This window comes from Pseudophryne corroboree, chromosome 1, assembly GCF_028390025.1.
Source record: "Pseudophryne corroboree isolate aPseCor3 chromosome 1, aPseCor3.hap2, whole genome shotgun sequence".
In the NCBI taxonomy this organism is placed as follows: Eukaryota; Metazoa; Chordata; class Amphibia; order Anura; family Myobatrachidae; genus Pseudophryne; species Pseudophryne corroboree.
The window spans coordinates 1,153,292,935-1,153,305,971 of record NC_086444.1 but is presented as its reverse complement, the minus strand read 5'-3'; the positions used below and the strand labels follow the sequence as shown (position 1 = coordinate 1,153,305,971).

General features: G+C 48.8%; 1 protein-coding gene across 2 annotated transcripts in view; it reads left to right on the top strand.

Moving 5' to 3' along the window:
• NSD2 (nuclear receptor binding SET domain protein 2) overlaps positions 1 to 13,037 on the top strand; it is a 158,257-nt gene that overhangs the window by 83,640 nt on the left and 61,580 nt on the right. For both annotated transcript variants that reach the window (XM_063924799.1, XM_063924797.1), the window contains 2 exons: positions 350 to 473; positions 12,093 to 12,290. In XM_063924799.1, coding sequence (XP_063780869.1) covers positions 350 to 473; positions 12,093 to 12,290 — 322 coding nt within the window. The remainder of the gene's footprint in view (positions 1 to 349; positions 474 to 12,092; positions 12,291 to 13,037) is intronic.

Genomic DNA, 13,037 nt, shown 5'->3' with positions numbered 1-13,037 from the left:
AACACACCAGTTTATATATTGTAACTCGCTTGGCTGCTAACACAGTGATCAATTTTAACTGTGCAACATTGCGTAGTATATTACTTCCCATTTTTAATTTGAAGAAATTTGTTTTATATACTTTCTTTAAAAACTATTCAAAATATGAAGCCAAACAAATTTGCTATTACACACTCTTACAGAACCTTTAACTCTGTTACAAATCACCGTCGTCTTTAATGCTGTGTTTGTTAGTATGTAAATGTCGCATACGTGCTTTTGTCTGTTTCATTGTTATGTTGCCACGTACGTTTCCCATACTGGTATTTTGTGACTAGTTTTATTAGTTGTTTTATCTATCCTAATATAGCTGTGTGAAAAGCCTGGGGATCTCCTGCTGTGTGAAGGCCTCTGCTTCTCTGCTTTCCATGTATCCTGCGTCGGCCTATCTAGGAAGCCCACTGGCCAGTTCCTATGTGAAGAATGTACATCAGGTGGGTGGCTTTGCTTTAATGCAGATATATACAGATCTCACTACACAAATGGTCATAAAAAGCACATTAAAAAATTGTTAATGCTCTAATAGAAAAAACAAACAAATATTTTCTGAAATTGATTAGCTTCATAAAGTATTTTTGGGTTTCCTCATAGAAACTTTGTTTGGTACCAGTGGTATAGTACTGTTCTTCTTTCTCTCTACAGCTATTCACATGTTAAAGTATTTTTGATAAATGCTATTTCTCTATCGTCCTAGTGGATGCTGGGGTTCCTGAAAGGACCATGGGGAATAGCGGCTCCGCAGGAGACAGGGCACAAAAAGTAAAGCTTTTTCCGATCAGGTGGTGTGCACTGGCTCCTCCCCCTATGACCCTCCTCCAGACTCCAGTTAGATTTTTGTGCCCGGCCGAGAAGGGTGCAATCTAGGTGGCTCTCCTAAAGAGCTGCTTAGAAAAAGTTTAGCTAGGTTTTTTATTTTACAGTGATTCCTGCTGGCAACAGGATCACTGCAGCGAGGGACTGAGGGGAGAAGGAGTCAACTCACCTGCGTGCAGGATGGATTGGCTTCTTGGCTACTGGACATCAAGCTCCAGAGGGACGATCACGGGTACAGCCTGGATGGTCACCGGAGCCACGCCGCCGGCCCCCTTGCAGATGCTGAAGACAGAAGAGGTCCAGAATCGGCGGCTGAAGACTCCTGCAGTCTTCAAAAGGTAGCGCACAGCACTGCAGCTGTGCGCCATTTTCCTCTCAGCACACTTCACACGGCAGTCACTGAGGGTGCAGGGCGCTGGGAGGGGGGCGCCCTGGGAGGCAAAATGATTACCTATAAAGGCTAAAAATACCTCACATATAGCCCTAGAGGCTATATGGAGATATTTAACCCCTGCCTGATTTCTCTAAATAGCGGGAGACGAGCCCGCCAGAAAAGGGGCGGGGCCTATCTCCTCAGCACACGGCGCCATTTCCTCTCACAGCTCCGCTGGTCAGGACGGCTCCCAAGTCTCTCCCCTGCACTGCACTACAGAAACAGGGTAAAACAGAGAGGGGGGGGCACATTTATGGCGATAATTTGATATAACAAAGCAGCTATAAGGGAGCACTTATTATAAGGCTATCCCTGATATATATATAGCGCTTTTGGTGTGTGCTGGCAAACTCTCCCTCTGTCTCCCCAAAGGGCTAGTGGGTCCTGTCTTCGTTAGGAGCATTCCCTGTGTGTCTGCTGTGTGTCGGTACGTGTGTGTTGACATGTATGAGGACGATATTGGTGTGGAGGCGGAGCAATTGCCAAATATGAGGATGTCACCCCCTAGGGAGTCGACACCGGAATGGATGCCTTTATTTATGGAACTACGGGATAGTGTCAACACGCTAAAGCAGTCGTTTGACGACATGAGGCGGCCGGACAATCAATTAGTGCCTGTCCAGGCGACTCAAACACCGTCAGGGGCTGTGAAACGCCCTTTGCCTCAGTCGGTCGACACAGACCCAGACACAGGCGATGACTCCAGTGGTGACGGTGACGAATCAACCGTATTTTCCAGTAGGGCCACACGTTATATGATTTTGGCAATGAAGGAGGCGTTACATTTAGCTGATACTACAGGTACCACTAAACAGGGTATTATGTGGGGTATGAAAAAACTACCTATAGTTTTTCCTGAATCAGAAGAATTAAATGACGTGTGTAATGAAGCGTGGGTTGCCCCTGATAAAAAACTGATAATTTCAAAGAAATTATTGGCATTATACCCTTTCCCGCCAGAGGTTAGGGAGCGCTGGGAAACACCTCCTAGGGTGGACAAGGCGCTAACACGCTTATCTAAACAAGTGGCGTTACCCTCTCCTGAGACGGCCGCACTTAAAGATCCATCAGATAGGAGGATGGAAAATATCCAAAAAAGTATATACACACATGCAGGTGTTATACTACGACCAGCTGTAGCGACTGCCTGGATGGGCAGTGCTGGGGTAGTTTGGTCAGAGTCCCTGATTGAAAATATTGATACCCTGGACAGGGACAATATTTTACTGTCGTTAGAACAAATAAAGGATGCATTTCTTTATATGCGTGATGCACAGAGGGATATCTGCACACTGGCATCACGGGTAAGTGCTATGTCCATTTCGGCCAGAAGAGCTTTATGGACGCGACAGTGGACAGGCGATGCGGATTCAAAACGGCATATGGAAGTTTTGCCGTATAAAGGGGAGGAGTTATTTGGAGTCGGTCTATCAGATTTGGTGGCCACGGCTACAGCCGGGAAATCCACCTTTCTACCTCAAGTCACTCCCCCACAGAAAAAGGCACCGACTTTTCAACCGCAGCCCTTTCGTTCCTTTAAAAATAAGAGAGCAAAGGGCTATTCATATCTGCCACGAGGCAAAGGTCGAGGGAAGAGACAGCAACACGCAGCTCCTTCCCAGGAACAGAAGCCCTCCCCGGCTTCTACAAAAGCCTCAGCATGACGCTGGGGCTCCTCAAGCGGACTCGGGGATGGTGGGCGGTCGTCTCAAAAATTACAGCGCGCAGTGGGCTCACTCGCAGGTAGATCCCTGGATCCTGCAGATAATATCTCAAGGGTACAGGTTGGAATTAGAGACGGATCCACCTCGCCGTTTCCTGAAGTCTGCTTTACCAACGTCCCCCTCCGAAAGGGAGACGGTTTTGGAAGCCATTCACAAGCTGTACTCTCAGCAGGTGATAGTCAAGGTACCTCTTCTACAACAAGGGAAGGGGTATTATTCCACTCTTTTTGTGGTACCGAAGCCGGATGGCTCGGTAAGGCCTATTCTAAATCTGAAGTCCTTGAACCTGTACATAAAGAAGTTCAAGTTCAAAATGGAGTCACTCAGAGCAGTGATAGCGAACCTGGAAGAGGGGGACTTTATGGTATCCTTGGACATCAAGGATGCGTATCTCCACGTTCCAATTTACCCCTCACACCAGGGGTACCTCAGGTTCGTTGTACAAAACTGTCACTATCAGTTTCAGACGCTGCCGTTCGGATTGTCCACGGCACCTCGGATCTTTACAAAGGTAATGGCCGAGATGATGATTCTTCTTCGAAGAAAAGGCGTATTAATTATCCCATACTTGGACGATCTCCTAATAAGGGCGAGGTCCAGAGAACAGCTAGAGATGGGATTAGCACTGTCTCAAGAAGTGCTAAAACAGCACGGGTGGATTCTGAATATTCCAAAATCCCAGTTAATGCCGACAACTCGTCTGCTGTTCCTAGGGATGATTCTGGACACGGTTCAGAAAAAGGTTTTTCTCCCGGAGGAAAAAGCCAAGGAGTTATCCGAGCTTGTCAGGAACCTCCTAAAACCAGGAAAGGTGTCTGTACATCAATGCACAAGAGTCCTGGGAAAAATGGTGGCTTCTTACGAAGCAATTCCATTCGGCAGATTCCACGCAAGAATTTTCCAAAGGGATCTGTTGGACAAATGGTCAGGGTCGCATCTTCAGATGCACCTACGGATAACCCTGTCTCCAAGGACAAGGGTGTCTCTTCTGTGGTGGTTGCAGAGTCCTCATCTATTGGAGGGCCGCAGATTCGGCATACAGGATTGGATCCTGGTGACCACGGACGCCAGCCTGAGAGGCTGGGGAGCAGTCACACAAGGAAGAAACTTCCAGGGAGTATGGACGAGCCTGGAAACGTCTCTTCACATAAACATTCTGGAACTAAGAGCAATATACAATGCTCTAAGCCAGGCAGAACCTCTGCTTCAGGGAAAACCGGTGTTGATCCAGTCGGACAACATCACGGCAGTCGCCCATGTGAACAGACAGGGCGGCACAAGAAGCAGGAGTGCAATGGCAGAAGCTGCAAGGATTCTTCGCTGGGCAGAGAATCATGTGATAGCGCTATCAGCAGTGTTCATCCCGGGAGTGGACAACTGGGAAGCAGACTTCCTCAGCAGACACGATCTTCACCCGGGAGAGTGGGGACTTCATCCAGAAGTCTTCCACATGCTGGTAACCCGTTGGGAAAGACCAATGGTGGACATGATGGCGTCTCGCCTCAACAAAAAACTGGACAGGTATTGCGCCAGGTCAAGAGATCCGCAGGCAATAGCTGTGGACGCGCTGGTAACGCCTTGGGTGTACCAGTCGGTGTATGTGTTTCCTCCTCTGCCTCTCATACCAAAAGTATTGAGAATTATACGGCAAAGAGGCGTAAGAACGATACTAGTGGTTCCGGATTGGCCAAGAAGGACTTGGTACCCGGAACTTCAAGAGATGATCACGGAAGATCCGTGGCCTCTACCTCTAAGGAGGGACTTGCTTCAGCAGGGTCCCTGTCTGTTTCAAGACTTACCGCGGCTGCGTTTGACGGCATGGCGGTTGAACGCCGGATCCTAATGGAAAAAGGCATGCCGGAAGAAGTCATTCCTACTTTGATTAAAGCAAGGAAAGAAGTAACCGTGCAACATTATCACCGAATTTGGCGAAAATATGTTGCGTGGTGCGAAGATCGGAGTGCTCCGACGGAGGAATTTCAACTGGGTCGATTCCTACATTTCCTGCAATCAGGATTGTCTATGGGTCTCAAATTGGGATCTATTAAGGTTCAAATTTCGGCCCTGTCGATTTTCTTTCAAAAAGAATTGGCTTCAGTCCCTGAAGTCCAGACCTTTGTTAAGGGAGTGCTGCATATACAGCCTCCTGTGGTGCCTCCAGTGGCACCGTGGGATCTCAATGTAGTTTTGGATTTTCTAAAATCTCATTGGTTTGAACCACTAAATAAGGTGGATTTGAAATATCTCACTTGGAAAGTGACCATGCTTCTAGCCCTGGCTTCTGCCAGGAGAGTGTCAGAATTGGCAGCTTTATCTTACATAAGCCCATATCTGATTTTCCATTCGGGCAGGGCAGAACTGCGGACTCGTCCGCATTTTCTCCCTAAGGTGGTGTCAGCATTTCATCTGAACCAGCCTATTGTAGTGCCTGCGGCTACAAGTGACTTGGAGGACTCCAAGTTACTGGACGTTGTCAGAGCATTAAAAATATATATTGCAAGAACAGCTGGAGTCAGAAAATCTGACTCGTTGTCTATATTGTATGCACCCAACAAGATGGGTGCTCCTGCGTCTAAGCAGACGATTGCTCGTTGGATCTGTAGCACAATCCAACTGGCACATTCTGTGGCTGGCCTGCCACAGCCTAAATCTGTAAAGGCCCACTCCACAAGGAAGGTGGGCTCATCTTGGGCGGCTGCCCGAGGGGTCTCGGCATTACAACTTTGCCGAGCAGCTACGTGGTCAGGGGAGAACACGTTTGTAAAATTTTACAAATTTGATACTCTGGCTAAGGAGGACCTGGAGTTCTCTCATTCGGTGCTGCAGAGTCATCCGCACTCTCCCGCCCGTTTGGGAGCTTTGGTATAATCCCCATGGTCCTTTCAGGAACCCCAGCATCCACTAGGACGATAGAGAAAATAAGATTTTACTTACCGATAAATCTATTTCTCGGAGTCCGTAGTGGATGCTGGGCGCCCATCCCAAGTGCGGATTATCTGCATAAATTGTACATAGTTATTGTTAACTTATTCGGGTTATTGTTGTAGGAAGCCATCTTTCAGAGGCTCCGCTGTTATCATACTGTTAACTGGGTTTAGATCACAAGTTGTACGGTGTGATTGGTGTGGCTGGTATGAGTCTTACCCGGGATTCAAAATCCTCCCTTATTGTGTACGCTCGTCCGGGCACAGTACCTAACTGGAGTCTGGAGGAGGGTCATAGGGGGAGGAGCCAGTGCACACCACCTGATCGGAAAAAGCTTTACTTTTTGTGCCCTGTCTCCTGCGGAGCCGCTATTCCCCATGGTCCTTTCAGGAACCCCAGCATCCACTACGGACTCCGAGAAATAGATTTATCGGTAAGTAAAATCTTATTTTCTCTGACGTCCTAGTGGATGCTGGGACTCCGTCAGGACCATGGGGAATAGCGGCTCCGCAGGAGACAGGGCACAAAATTTAAAAGTTTGACCACTAGGTGGTGTGTACTGGCTCCTCCCCCTATGACCCTCCTCCAAGCCTCAGTTAGGTTTTTGTGCCCGTCCGAGCAAGGTGCAATCTAGGTGGCTCTCATAAAGAGCTGCTTAGAGTAAAAGTTTTGATAGGTTTCTTATTTTCAGTGAGTCCTGCTGGCAACAGGCTCACTGCAACGAGGGACCTAGGGGAGAAGGAGTGAACTCACCTGCGTGCAGGATGGATTTGCTTCTTAGGCTACTGGACACTAGCTCCAGAGGGACGATCACAGGTACAGCCTGGATGGGTCACCGGAGCCGCGCCGCCGACCCCCTTGCAGATGCCGAAGTAAGAAGAGGTCCAGAAACCGGCGGCTGAAGGCTTTTCAGTCTTCATGAGGTAGCGCACAGCACTGCAGCTGTGCGCCATTGCGCTCAGGCACACTTCACACCAGCGGTCACTGAGGGTGCAGGGCGCTGGGGGGGGCGCCCTGGGCAGCAATGAGATTACCTTTCTGGCTAAAAAGAATACATCACATATAGTCCCTGAGGCTATATGGATGTATTTCACCCCTGCCACGTCTCAGAAAAACCGGGAGAAGAGCCCGCCGGAATAGGGGGCGGGGCCTATCTCCTCAGCACACAGCGCCATTTTCCTACACAGCTCCGCTGCTAGGAAGGCTCCCAGGCTCTCCCCTGCACTGCACTACAGAAACAGGGTAAAAAACAGAGAGGGGGGGCATTTTTTGGCGATATTATATATATTTAAGCAGCTATAAGGAAACAACACTTATATAAGGTTGTTCCTATATAATTATAGCGCTTTGGTGTGTGCTGGCAAACTCTCCCTCTGTCTCCCCAAAGGGCTAGTGGGGTCCTGTCTTCTATCAGAGCATTCCCTGTGTGTCTGCTGTGTGTCGGTACGTGTGTGTCGACATGTATGAGGACGATGTTGGTGTGGAGGCGGAGCAATTGCCGGTAATGGTGATGTCACCCCCTAGGGAGTCGACACCGGAATGGATGGCTTTGTTTATGGAATTACGTGATAATGTCAGCACGCTGCAAAAGTCGGTTGACGACATGAGACGGCTGACAAACCAATTAGCACCTGTACAGGCGTCTCAAACACCGTCAGGGGCTGTAAAACGCCCTTTGCCTCAGTCGGTCGACACAGACCCAGACACGGACACCGAATCTAGTGTCGACGGTGAAGAAACGAACGTATTTTCCAGTAGGGCCACACGTTATATGATCACGGCAATGAAGGAGGCTTTGCATATCTCTGATACTGCAAGTACCACAAAAAGGGGTATTATGTGGGGTCTGAAAAAACTACCTGTAGTTTTTCCTGAATCGGAGGAATTGAATGACGTGTGTGATGAAGCGTGGGTTACCCCTGATAAAAAACTGCTAATTTCAAAGAAGTTATTGGCATTATACCCTTTCCCGCCAGAGGTTAGGGCGCGCTGGGAAACACCCCCTAGGGTGGACAAGGCGCTCACACGTTTATCCAAACAAGTGGCGTTACCGTCTCCTGATACGGCCGCCCTCAAGGATCCAGCTGATAGGAGGCTGGAAAATACTCTAAAAAGTATATACACACATACTGGTGTTATACTGCGACCAGCAATCGCCTCAGCCTGGATGTGCAGTGCTGGGGTGGCTTGGTCGGAGTCCCTGACTGAAAATATTGATACCCTGGATAGGGACAGTATTTTATTGACTATAGAGCAATTAAAGGATGCATTCCTTTATATGCGAGATGCACAGAGAGATATCTGCACTCTGGCATCAAGAGTAAGTGCGATGTCCATATCTGCCAGAAGAAGTCTATGGACACGACAGTGGTCAGGCGATGCGGATTCCAAACGGCATATGGAAGTATTACCGTATAAAGGGGAGGAATTATTTGGGGTCGGTCTATCGGATTTGGTAGCCACGGCAACAGCCGGGAAGTCCACCTTTTTACCTCAAGTCCCCTCCCAACAGAAAAAGCCGCAGTCTTTTCAGCCGCAGTCCTTTCGTTCCTATAAGAACAAGCGAGCAAAAGGACATTCATATTTGCCCCGAGGCAAAGGAAAGGGTAAGAGACTGCACCAAGCAGCCCCTTCCCAGGAGCAGAAGTCCTCCCCGGCTTCTGCAAAGGCCTCAGCATGACGCTGGGACCTTACAAGCGGACTCAGGGGCGGTGGGGGGTCGCCTCAAGAATTTCAGCGCACAGTGGGCTCACTCGCAGGTGGACCCCTGGATCCTGCAGGTAGTATCTCAGGGTTACAGGTTGGAATTCGAGAAGTCTCCCCCTCGCCGGTTCCTAAAGTCTGCTTTGCCAACGTCTCCCTCCGACAGGGCGACGGTATTGGAAGCCATTCACAAGCTGTATTCTCAGCAGGTGATAGTCAAGGTACCCCTTCTACAACAGGGAAAAGGGTATTACTCCACGCTATTTGTGGTACCGAAGCCGGACGGCTCGGTAAGACCTATTTTAAATCTGAAATCTCTGAACCTGTACATACAAAAATTCAAGTTCAAGATGGAGTCACTCAGAGCAGTGATAGCGAATCTGGAAGAAGGGGATTTACCTTCATGTCCCAATTTGCCCTTCACTCCAAGGGTTCCTCAGGTTCGTGGTACAAAAATGTCATTATCAGTTTCAGACGCTGCCGTTTGGATTGTCCACGGCACCCAGGGTCTTTACCAAGGTGATGGCCGAAATGATGATCCTTCTTCGAAGAGAAGGCGTATTAATTATCCCTTACTTGGACGATCTCCTGATAAGGGCAAGATCCAGAGAACAGCTGGAGGTCGGAGTAGCACTAACTCAAGTAGTGCTCCAACAGCACGGGTGGATTCTGAATTTTCCAAAATCCAAACTGATCCCGACGACACGTCTGCTGTTCCTAGGGATGATTCTGGACACTGTTCAGAAAAAGGTATTTCTTCCAGAGGAGAAAGCCAGGGAGTTATCCGAACTAGTCAGGAACCTCCTAAAACCAGGGACAGTGTCTGTGCATCAATGCACAAGAGTCCTGGGAAAAATGGTGGCTTCTTACGAAGCGATTCCATTCGGCAGATTCCATGCACGAATTTTTCAGTGGGATCTGCTAGACAAATGGTCCGGATCGCATCTGCAGATGCATCAGCGGATAAAATTGTCGACAAGGACAAGGGTCTCTCTGCTATGGTGGTTGCAGAGTGCTCATCTGTTGGAGGGCCGCAGATTCGGCATACAGAACTGGGTCCTAGTGACCACGGATGCCAGCCTGAGAGGCTGGGGAGCGGTCACACAAGGAAGAAACTTCCAGGGCGTGTGGTCAAGCCTGGAAACGTCTCTTCACATAAATATACTGGAACTAAGAGCAATCTACAATGCTCTAAGCCTGGCAAAACCTCTGCTTCAGGGTCAGCCGGTGTTGATCCAGTCGGACAACATCACGGCAGTCGCCCACGTAAACAGACAGGGCGGCACAAGAAGCAGGAGGGCAATGGCAGAAGCTGCAAGGATTCTTCGCTGGGCGGAAAATCATGTGATAGCACTGTCGGCAGTGTTCATTCCGGGAGTGGACAACTGGGAAGCAGACTTCCTCAGCAGACACGATCTTCACCCGGGAGAGTGGGGACTTCATCCAGAAGTCTTCCACATGATTGTGGTCCATTGGGAAAGACCAATGGTGGACATGATGGCGTCCCGCCTCAACAAAAAACTGGACAGGTATTGCGCCAGGTCAAGAGATCCTCAGGCAATAGCTGTGGACGCTCTGGTAACACCATGGGTGTACCAGTCAGTGTATGTGTTCCCTCCTCTGCCTCTCATACCCAAGGTACTGAGAATTATACGGCAAAGGGGAGTAAGAACGATACTAGTGGCTCCGGACTGGCCAAGAAGGACTTGGTACCCGGAACTTCAGGAGATGCTCACGGAAGATCCGTGGCCTCTACCTCTAAGAAGGGATCTGCTTCAGCAGGGACCGTGTCTATTCCAAGACTTACCGCGGCTGCGTTTGACGGCATGGCGGTTGAACGCCGGATCCTAAAGGAAAAAGGCATTCCGGAAGAGGTCATCCCTACCCTGGTCAAAGCCAGGAAGGAGGTGACTGCACAACATTATCACCGCATTTGGAGAAAATATGTTGCATGGTGTGAGGCCAGGAAGGCCCCGACAGAGGAATTTCAACTGGGTCGATTCCTACATTTCCTGCAAACAGGATTATCTATGGGCCTCAAATTAGGGTCCATTAAGGTTCAAATTTCGGCCCTGTCGATTTTCTTCCAGAAAGAATTGGCTTCAGTTCCTGAAGTCCAGACTTTTGTAAAAGGAGTACTACATATACAGCCCCCGGTTGTGCCCCCAGTGGCACCGTGGGATCTCAATGTAGTTTTGGATTTTCTCAAATCCCATTGGTTTGAGCCACTCAAATCGGTAGATTTGAAATATCTTACATTGAAAGTAACCATGCTACTGGCTCTGGCTTCAGCCAGGAGAGTGTCAGAATTGGCGGCTTTGTCGTATAAAAGCCCATATCTGATTTTCCATTCGGACAGGGCAGAATTGAGGACGCGTCCTCATTTTCTGCCTAAGGTGGTATCAGCATTTCACCTGAACCAGCCTATTGTGGTGCCTGCGGCTACTAGCGATTTGGAGGATTCCAAGTTGCTGGACGTTGTCAGAGCATTGAAAATATATATTTCAAGGACGGCTGGAGTCAGAAAATCTGACTCGCTGTTTATACTATATGCACCCAACAAGATGGGTGCTCCTGCTTCTAAGCAGACGATTGCTCGTTGGATTTGTAGCACAATTCAACTGGCACATTCTGTGGCAGGCCTGCCACAGCCTAAATCTGTCAATGCCCACTCCACAAGGAAGGTGGGCTCATCTTGGGCGGCTGCCCGAGGGGTCTCGGCATTACAACTCTGCCGAGCAGCTACGTGGTCAGGGGAGAACACGTTTGTAAAATTCTACAAATTTGATACCCTGGCTAAGGAGGACCTGGAGTTCTCTCATTCGGTGCTGCAGAGTCATCCGCACTCTCCCGCCCGTTTGGGAGCTTTGGTATAATCCCCATGGTCCTGACGGAGTCCCAGCATCCACTAGGACGTCAGAGAAAATAAGATTTTACTTACCGATAAATCTATTTCTTAGTCCGTAGTGGATGCTGGGCGCCCATCCCAAGTGTGGATTGTCTGCAATACTTGTACATAGTTATTGTTACAAAAAAATCGGGTTGTTTATTGTTGTGAGCCATCTTTTCAGAGGCTCCTACGTTATCATACTGTTAACTGGGTTCAGATCACAAGTTGTACGGTGTGATTGGTGTGGCTGGTATGAGTCTTACCCGGGATTCAAAATCCTTCCTTATTGTGTACGCTCGTCCGGGCACAGTATCCTAACTGAGGCTTGGAGGAGGGTCATAGGGGGAGGAGCCAGTACACACCACCTAGTGGTCAAACTTTTAAATTTTGTGCCCTGTCTCCTGCGGAGCCGCTATTCCCCATGGTCCTGACGGAGTCCCAGCATCCACTACGGACTATGAGAAATAGATTTATCGGTAAGTAAAATCTTATTATCTGATTTAGCGGCAGTTTAGAGAGCTGCATATGTGTTCTTCACCCTCCTGCCCTTGCTTTCCCCGTCTAGGTATTCACACGTGTTTTGTGTGCAAAGAAAAAAACGCAGACGTTAAACGTTGTAATGCACCAAATTGTGGCAAATTTTATCACGATTCTTGTCTAAGAGATTACCCTCATGCCGCATTCGACAAAGGGTTCCGTTGCCCCCTTCACCGTTGTGCCAGCTGCCTGCTTTCAAACCCTTCAAATGTCAGGACAATCAAAGGTGAGCAGTTTGTTTCCTATGTTGTGTCAGTGTGTGCATAGATACAGATAGTGTTTGTGAGAGTTTTTCCAGCTGGATTGGAACGTTAGAGTAAGACTGGTGCTCAGCCTTCCTTCAGCTTGGAATTCCAAGTCAGGATGTTACCAATATGATGCACTTATAATGGACGGACGACATAAAGCCTATTTCTCTGACGTCCTAGTGGATGCTGGGAACTCCGAAAGGACCATGGGGAATAGCGGCTCCGCAGGAGACTGGGCACAAAAGTAAAAGCTTTAGGACTACCTGGTGTGCACTGGCTCCTCCCCCTATGACCCTCCTCCAAGACTCAGTTAGATTTTTGTGCCCGAACGAGAAGGGTGCACACTAGGTGGCTCTCCTGAGCTGCTTAGTGAAAAAGTTTAAGTATAGGTTTTTCTCTAACGTCCTAGTGGATGCTGGGGACTCCGTCAGGACCATGGGGAATAGCGGGCTCCGCAGGAGACAGGGCACATCTAAAAAAGCTTTTAGGTCACATGGTGTGTACTGGCTCCTCCCCCTATGACCCTCCTCCAAGCCTCAGTTAGGTTTTTGTGCCCGTCCGAGAGGGTGCAATCTAGGTGGCTCTCTTAAAGAGCTGTTTAGAAAAGTTTTTTTTTTAGGTTTCTAATCAGTGATTCCTGCTGGCGACAGGATCACTGCAACGAGGGACTTAGGGGAGAGACTTGCAACTCACCTGCGTGCAGGAGGATTGAAGTTTTAGGCTAC